The sequence below is a fragment of the Neoarthrinium moseri genome (genome assembly GCF_022829205.1).
Source record: "Neoarthrinium moseri strain CBS 164.80 chromosome Unknown scaffold68_Wmoseri_CBS_16480, whole genome shotgun sequence".
Taxonomy (NCBI): domain Eukaryota; kingdom Fungi; phylum Ascomycota; class Sordariomycetes; order Amphisphaeriales; family Apiosporaceae; genus Neoarthrinium; species Neoarthrinium moseri.
This window is the reverse complement of record NW_026055182.1, coordinates 187,562-195,794: the sequence shown is the minus strand read 5'-3', so window position 1 is coordinate 195,794 and position 8,233 is coordinate 187,562. Positions and strand designations below refer to the sequence as shown.

The following is an 8,233-nucleotide window of genomic DNA, read 5'->3' as shown; positions in this document are numbered from 1 at the left end:
CCCCCCCCCACACACACAAAAACCCCTCTTCTGTGCTTCTTAACTTTGGGCTGACTCGGCTGGCTTGCAGTTCTTGGACGGTATGTACGTGTCGGAGAAGGGCAACATTGTCGAGGATGCGTAAACGGTTTTGGAATGGATGGATGTCACGGTTTCTTTGCTGCTTTCTGGGTCTCAATAAGGAGTGACCGGGGTTCATACATTGCATCTTCACGTAGCGAATATGGCTACGATAAAATGAGAGAACTCTTCTGAAGCAACTACCACTGGTTTCCCCCATGGCTGGGTTGGTGCGTGACAGATCGGATAATCTGCAACTGGCGTCAGTCAACGGCTTCTTGGCCTGTTACGATCTGGCGAACTGAGAAGGTACTTGCCATGGTCCCAAATAACTGGTAGTGTGGTGGGCAACGTCGGTGGAGATTGTTGACAACCATAGGACAACACAGGACCACACGGTGCAACACAGGACGATGCACTTCATATCCTTTCTGCCGCTGGATCGGGTTGGGAGGGATGCAGCACCCGCCTCCTAAAAAGACAAGTGCCAATACCTGTGAGAGCTCGGCGCCATACAATGCCCTCAAAGAAACATCCAATGGATGGAGCCATGCGGAAGTTGTGGTTGGTAAAGACATTGGGTTGTCCAAAACCGGGATACTAGCCTGTGAGTGAGGAAGCTCGCAGTTCCTAGTCCCACCTGCTTCGACAAAGAGTGACCGCGAAACGATATGGATCATGTGTGACAAAGCTACTCATATTCATGCTGGGTGACGACATCGAGACCTGCCTGTGCTAAGACGGATGTCTTCCGATGTTCGAGTACTTGATTTAATGCCTTGGCTACGATGACAGTCTAGTGCAAGCTTGCTTCACCCATTCCGCAGTTTGAACATGCCCCGAGTCTTTGTTTCTCGCCGGACCAACCGTACCTCCATCTTGTCATTGGCTGAATCTGTCAGAGGTTACCTCTGCCAGCTACAGCAGCAGGATCAGGGTGATCGAGTGGCCTGAGTAGTACTGGCTGTCTGGTTGACTCATGAGCGTGTAGTCGCGGCATGTATCCGCAATAGCCCAGGCCAGTATGGACCTGCGGGTGTGCTCTAGAGATGCGTGTGCGCATAACTTCTATCTGCTCTGCTCACATGTTTCTCCCGAAACTTCCGGGAAACTTGGAAAAAAGACTCGGAACCTCCCCTGCTCATGAGCTAGCATAAACTCGGATGCAATTGAGGCACAAAACTGCCAACGAGAGACGAGGGAGAAAAGAGGAAACGTGCTCTCGATGGTTTTGGCTCAGAGTTGTTTGAACTGCAGTCACGTCGGGAGAAGAGCGACTAGGTCCCGTGAGGGAAAGTAGCTGTGGCAAATGATCCGGACACCACAAGTACATCACAGGTATATCACGTCACTTAGTCGAATTTACAAATGCAGAATTTTGCTCCATAATACACATTTGCTTCTTTTTATTCAACAGGATCCATCTCCTGCAAAACGCGAAATCAGGACTGGTGGCATACATACTCTCGTGAGTTGACTGCTTCTATATTAAGCCTCCAGACGGAAAAAAAAAAAAAAAAAAAAAAAAAGGGTGCTGCTGAAATTTGTACCCATCTCCTCGGCCCCGAAAAAGGCTCTTTCTCATATGCTCGTTAGCCCGTCGCACTCTGTCGCTCTTCATGCCATGCCATGCCATGCCATCGTATCGTATCTTAGTATCATCGTGCTTTCCATTCTCGTGTGTGCATTCGTCCCTCGAAATTACAAATCGTCAAGTCTCTATAGTTGAAAGGGCAGGGGGGAAACCAAGAACTTTGCTCCACCTGAACGCCGGGGGAAAAAAGAGGGGGGGCGTGGTTTGCTTCGTATGTGAAAGGCCGTTTGGTTATAGACAGGAAAAATGTGGTCCAAAGGGGTGGTAATTTGTACAATCTGCGGGCCCCCCAAGGATCATGTCTGTGTGTGCTCAGGATCACGAGTGTCTAGTGTGTCTCGAGGTTCTGCGCGAGGTCCTCGTGGCCCTGGAGTGTCTGGACCGCCGCGTATCCCGCGTCCTCCTGTCCGAGCTCAGACTACCTGTCAATATGTGTCAGTCACAACTCCCCGATTTGGTAAAGATCACAGGTATGTACTTACTAGGACTGCTCGCGGTGTAGGAGTCCGTGTAGTACGAACTGCTCCAGTCGCTCCTTGCCGGCTTGTGGCTGCTTTCCTTGCGCTTATCTCCTCTCTTGAGTCCTAGAAGCAACAAGGTCGCACCGCCCGCTGCCGCCAGCCAGCCGACTCCACTACTCTTCTTCTCCTTTCGGGAGGCAACAGTGGATGGGCGACCTTTGCCCAGTCCGAACCACGTACGGTGGGCTGGCCGACCTCCGTGGACACTGCCGTGTCGTGAGTAGCGCTCCTCGATGATCTCGGTGCGTTCTGTCTTCTTCTTGTCCTTCTTGCCGATGCCGAAAATGGCGAGAACGGTGTGCCATGCTCCACGGATGATGCAGCACGCACACAGGAGGAGGAGCAGTATGACACCCGCGATTGTGCCTACCACGATGCCCGCAATCGCTCCTCCGCTCAGCTGATTGCTTGTCGTCGTCACGGGCACGGCGGTGCCGGTGGTCGTTGCGCCCACTGCTGTGCCGGTACCTGTTGACGTCGCCGATGTCATGATCTGGGTGCTCGAACCCGTGACCCGGTAGGGCGCCGAAAAGGCGGTAGTGGCCACGCCTACTGTGGTGCCCGTCGTCCAAGTTCCAGCACCCGCGTTCGCCATGCATTGGCCGACGCCGCTATCAGAGCAGTATTGCCAGCTCGCACAGCAGATGGGTCCACACGCGATTTGGCCACTGCCTGCCGGTGGGATACAGTCCTGGCCGCCAGAGCCGCTAGAGGCCGGCGTGGTGGCTCCTGGGACATATGAGCTCCAGGTGCTGGTGTACGTGTGCGTTTCTGTCCAGGTCGTCGTGTAGTAGTTGGTTGACCCTCCCGCTCCCCCGGTACAGGCTGCTATACCGGCGTTTGTCACACACGACTGGCCCGACTCACAGCAGTACTGGTTGTCCGCGCCACAGTACGAGGCGCATGAGCGGTCCATGAGATAGCCGAAGCCCAGATCTCGGATGTCATCGCGCGGATAGGGCCCGGCTGAGACCAGTCCGGCGAGGAGAAAGGCAAGCAGGGCAGACGACGGAGCCCGGCGAGAGGCCATTGCGTGAAGATTCCTCTGGGGCCTGGGACTCGAGTTGGCAACTGAGACTGTCCGCGGCTGGGCTGGAATGCGCCTGTCTCGAGAATGCCGAGCCTCGGTGGCCGCGCAGACGTGCCTCGACGCCGGTAAATGAAGCCGAGCGGTCAGATGCCAGATGCCAGATGCCGAGTCCGGAATGCGGCAACGGCTGGTGGTTGTCCGGGGCGTGGTGGTTCTTCCTCGAATGCTACGAGCCACAAGGTTCGAATTCAAGCTCAAAAAAACCCAACACCCGTCCAATCTTTGCAAGATGAAAGGTCCGTCCGACTGCTACAGTTTGGTATCGCCAATAGCCCAATGCCGACAACCTCGAACCTTAAAAAAGGAAAGCGATGTATGGGAGTTAAAGAGGTGGGTGAAATGTGAGGGGATGATTAGTTCGGTGAGATGAATGCATGCGATCTTATTTTTTTTTCTACAGTGAGAATGACTACTGCAGGTCTGCCGTCTGAATCGATTGGAGCTGCTTTCTTCCCTGTTGTGTTCCCAGCCTCTTCGTTGTGCTTGGAGGTGCCCAAAAAGTCGCGGGGTCGGGCAAGCTTTACGAGGGTGCTAATAGGCTCACTCAGATCGCGACAAAACAGAGGGGGTTGGTGACAGGGGGTGGTTCCCTGGTCTGGATTGGCAATCAGCTTTCCTGCAATTCGGTCCCTTTAGGATCTTCAGGGGAAGACTTCTCTTTGGGACTGTCTGTTCCTTCAATTCTTCCCGCTCTCTCTCGATTTCTTGCGTTGACAATAGGCGCCACATGCGAGGTGCAGAGGGTACCTGATGGGTGACAGCGGATTGCATGTAGGTGTGAGTTGGCAGAGCTGCACGATCTAGATCGACCTGGCTTAGCGCACCGGCTTAAAGTGCGTGCATCATGTTGACGGGGCGACCACCACTCGAGGTCCACGGGCACCGCACAGTCCCTACCTAGGTACCCTGGCTGTCTACCTAACTTACGAGCTGCTTTGGTGGTGTCAACTCACTGGACCTTACCTAGGTAGGTAGGCTCTGGGCCGAATAGCGACCGTTACAGGGCGGTCCTTGTCCCACCTCACGGCCAGCAAGCCAGGGATGCCCAAGACAGCAGAACTCGAACCTCGACCCGCATCGCTGGATTTGCACAATACAGTGACATGCTGCCAACACCACCGCCTTGATTCGGCTTCGCGCAACCGCCAAGTCTTTTAATATATGAACCATCAATCCTGTTGTAGGTAGTGCAGGGCGCTTTGTATAGATCTGTGACGAACCAACCGCCCAACTAACGGGCTTCACAAGCCAATACACACATGATTTGGGAACTGATCTATTCAGAACATCTTCATCCATCTGCGGACACTGTCCATACTTGTCCGCCGAAACGATGACTGGCTCAAACAAAAAGCCGGGAATCACTTTCATTGATGACTTTGCCAGCTACAAGTTTCTCTTCAGAGAGCTGCCTTACAGAGGGCCTCTGAGATTGGAATTTCCGCATGCTTACTGTGGTATGCCGTAGCGGATGGGCGCCGAAGTTTGTCCGGGCGCTGTCCGACATCATCGCGGCGCATGCATCCGTACCTACGTAACTCCGGCCCCAGCTCAACGTAAGGGAGCTCACTGCAACCCGATATCTGATCTGTCCCAGCCAAGGAATTACAAGACGTCCTTTGCCAATCATGGATACTCGGGGCCACACGAGGAACAGGTCAGGAGTGAGGCGTAAGTGCAATATGCATTCACTGGGGAGATCAGAGGCAAGCCTGCCGATGGGACATACTGAAACCATCATTATGCTTTCCCATTCAGATTTCCTGTGTCCATCAACCGTATATTCCAACCCCGGCGAACCCATGCGACTTGCTGCCGCCCTCATCTGTGACCGGATTCAAGCCCCTACCGCAATATGATCAGTCAACTCATTACTACATTGAACGACTGCTGACATGTTCAACCTACTAGCTACCCGCCCTCGATCCTCTACCAAAGGCCCTCTGGATGCAGATGAGTAGGTCAACTAGACAAACGCGAGCCTTCGTTGCCATTCAATCTAATAAATACCCAAGGGGTCCTCTGTCGTCGCCTCTGTCTCCTCAGGCTGCCCGCTTCATTGCGTCACAACAGGCCAGTCCGCGGACAAGTGCGTCGCTGACCCGCTCACCGGCACAATCACCGGCGCCATCCGCGCCGTCTGTTTCCTCGAGGGACTTCTCTCATCTTCTGAGACCAGAGATCTTTCACCAGCTGACTCCTATATCTCTCCCTGCGCCTTTCCGGAATCCCAGTAAACAGCCTTCCCCGGACACTCCCATACCCGAGCTTCTTGCTCAGGGCCAGTTCCGCGCAGCCGCTATCGCCTCTGTCCAGGCACTTACGAGCAGCCCCGTGGCCGCCACCACCGCAGCTGCTCATCCACCTGTCGATCCGCATGATCATGCCCGGATATTTTCACTTCTGTACACCCGCCTGTCTTGCCTTTGTCTGATTGATGCGGTACCGCTGGCCGCACAGGAGGCCAAGGCGCTGCAGGATTTGAACCAAGGGTTCTACCTGGATCCCATCGATGGATCCCATCTCATGCCTTGGGAGCTACGTGTGCTCGCGATACGGCTACAGACCCTAGGTTTCGGGGATCCCCGACGGGCAGTCATGAGCTACTATGATTTGGCGAGAGAAGCACGCTTCGAAATCGGCAAGGCTGGAAAGGTCCACGACAACTCCGCCAAAGAGCTCTGGAAGCACCGTCTTGCAGAATTGGGCGTCAAAGTTGCCGGCGCTCTTGTTGAGATGGAGGACTTGGCTGGCGCAGCGAATCACCTGGCGAGCCTGAAGGACCAGTCGGGGGATGGCCGCCTGGCCATGTCACGCGCTCTGCTGTGGCTCCACCTCGGTGATGTAGATGCGGCTAGATGGAGCGTGCGAGAGGGCAAGGCTGACCAAATGGGGGAGAGGGTCGTGTCGGCGCTTGCGGATATGGCAGATGGGTCCTACGAGAGCGCCTTGGAGAAATGGACGGCCATGAAGGACGAGATGGACGAGAATGCTGCCGACGATGAGATGGTCGGCGTCAACCTTGCTGTCTGCCTTCTGTACTTGGGGAGGATGGAAGAGGTAAGTGCCCCTACAGTGCTACACGTGCCCTTTTGCTGACGAACTACAAGGGGCGGGCTATTTTGGAGAGTTTAGTCAACAGCGGCCTTGCATCTCACACGCTACTGTTCAACTTGAGCACAATGTATGAGTTATGCACTGATCGATCAAAGCAGCTGAAGCTGTCCCTCGCCGAGCGCATCGCTGACAGGGAGGCTTCGTCTCATGGCTGGGAGAAGACGAATGCCGACTTCAAACTATGATATGGCAGGTGGTCTATCTGCTCATCTCATATGGTCTTCCTATGGTATTGAGACGGTTTTCGTGAAGCGGCGCAAATCCTGCTTGGCCAATCTATCCGGCCAACCATGCCTCGTCTCTTACTATTTAGCCAGCTGAACCGAAGAGAGCCCAAATCCATCTTCGTCTCGCAACTTCCTTCAGACCTCATCTTGCACGGCTCTGTATCATTGGGTATGCATCATTGGGCCTCCTCGTGGTCGAGGCTCTGACTCCCCTTCTCGCCGCCAGACGCCGTGCGCTTCGTTCCTTTGACAGTTTGCATGGCCATTTTCTCCTTGAAGCGCAGTTGGTTCTGCTCCCAAGCGATCTTGCCGACAGCTTCCCATGAGTCTTGAACAAAGCGGCGAACCTCGTCTTCGATGTACATTCCATCATCATCTCGAATATGCACCTGGGGACGATAGCCATCGAAACTGTCGTCGTCCTGCATAATGATTTTTTTCAGAGCACTCGCTGCGACACTTCGCCAGTGCGGGTCGAGGTTCGGCGGGATGGCAGCCTTGATAACGTCTTTCCACAGTGTCTGTCTCTGGCGCTCCTTCTGAAAGTCAATCAAACGTGCGTGGTAGACATCGCGGACCCCGAATTGCTGAAACGCTTCTTCTCTGGTCTCATCTCGACTGAGATGTTGGTGGTTGGCTCGGCCTTGCTCTCGGCACTTTGGTAGAAACTCTTCGATCCACCTTCGGAAAAGGGGACGTTGCCCCATTCGTCGTCGGTCATTTGACTTGAGCTTCTTCTTCGTAAACTCGCCTCCAATGCACTCTTCGCCGTCACTAATGGTACTGTCAACTTCACTGGAAGCCGGGCGTACCCAGAAGAAGCGAGTCGTCGCAGCGTATTCGAATACGTCTTCCATGCTGCCGAACTTCTCCTCCCATTCTTGGCCAGTGTATTCTAGACCAAGGAATGTGAGGACTTGGCAGGGGTCTTCCGTGAGAAGAACCCTGGCCTTTTTTCTGTCCAGCTTCTCAATTTCCGGGATGCGGATATACAGACCGACCTCGTCGACTGTGAGGCCATACGGCCGGATCGTACTGCCCAGAAGGTTCCAGAGATCGCCATGGGCATGCTTGAAGATGAACCACTCGAGGTTCTCCAATGAAGGACAGATATGTACGTCAACCTGAATGAAGCGTGGGCCATCTGCAGTCTCTTTCATTGGATCCTCGATAGCGATGGGAAGGCTCTGCGGCCAGGGGATCGCAAGCACTAGATCATCCGTTAGCGTTCAGTCACCTCTTGCATCGCATGTGCGTCGGAAGTACTCACTGGCTGCGCTGGGTTGTTCCTGTATAATTCGCTTGGCGCCCAGCAGCTGTTTGATGGCATCAAACGGATACTTCTGATCGGCTCCGGAGATAGTATTGCCTGGGAACGAACCAAAATACTCGTCCTTCTTCCAGGTGACAAAGATGTCTATGTCACCATAATCGGTCTTTCCGGGCCCTTCGATAGGCGTGGCTACCACGACGAACAGCTCTCGGAGAGCTGCATGGCACTTTTCTCTGACGTGCTGATAGACGAAGGGAGACATCCGAGGCGTGTTCAAGGCATTCGGCCCCTTGCTGAAGGCGAGGCCGCCCATCGCGGTGGCCGTCTGTCGCTAGGAAGATGTACGGAGTG

The 8,233-nt window shown here is 54.4% G+C and overlaps 3 protein-coding genes across 3 annotated transcripts; 1 reads left to right on the top strand and 2 right to left on the bottom strand.

Annotated features, from left to right (window-relative positions):
* Nucleotides 1–1,972: 1,972 nt before the first annotated feature.
* Nucleotides 1,973–3,205, bottom strand: JN550_011498 (uncharacterized protein; the record flags this gene model as incomplete). The annotated part of the gene is made up of 2 exons (XM_049309869.1): nucleotides 1,973–2,076; nucleotides 2,137–3,205. 2 exons carry the CDS (start codon nucleotides 3,203–3,205, stop codon nucleotides 1,973–1,975), a joined length of 1,173 nt encoding a protein of 390 aa, XP_049166605.1.
* A 1,688-nt stretch (nucleotides 3,206–4,893) lies between these two features.
* Nucleotides 4,894–6,567, top strand: JN550_011497 (uncharacterized protein; the record flags this gene model as incomplete). The annotated part of the gene is made up of 4 exons (XM_049309868.1): nucleotides 4,894–4,936; nucleotides 5,177–5,222; nucleotides 5,281–6,325; nucleotides 6,376–6,567. The coding sequence occupies 4 exons, from the start codon at nucleotides 4,894–4,896 to the stop codon at nucleotides 6,565–6,567; spliced, it is 1,326 nt and encodes a 441-aa protein (XP_049166604.1).
* Nucleotides 6,568–6,785: 218 nt separating this feature from the next.
* Nucleotides 6,786–8,195, bottom strand: JN550_011496 (uncharacterized protein; the record flags this gene model as incomplete). Its single annotated transcript, XM_049309867.1, has 2 exons — nucleotides 6,786–7,819; nucleotides 7,880–8,195. The coding sequence occupies 2 exons, from the start codon at nucleotides 8,193–8,195 to the stop codon at nucleotides 6,786–6,788; spliced, it is 1,350 nt and encodes a 449-aa protein (XP_049166603.1).
* Nucleotides 8,196–8,233: the final 38 nt, after the last annotated feature.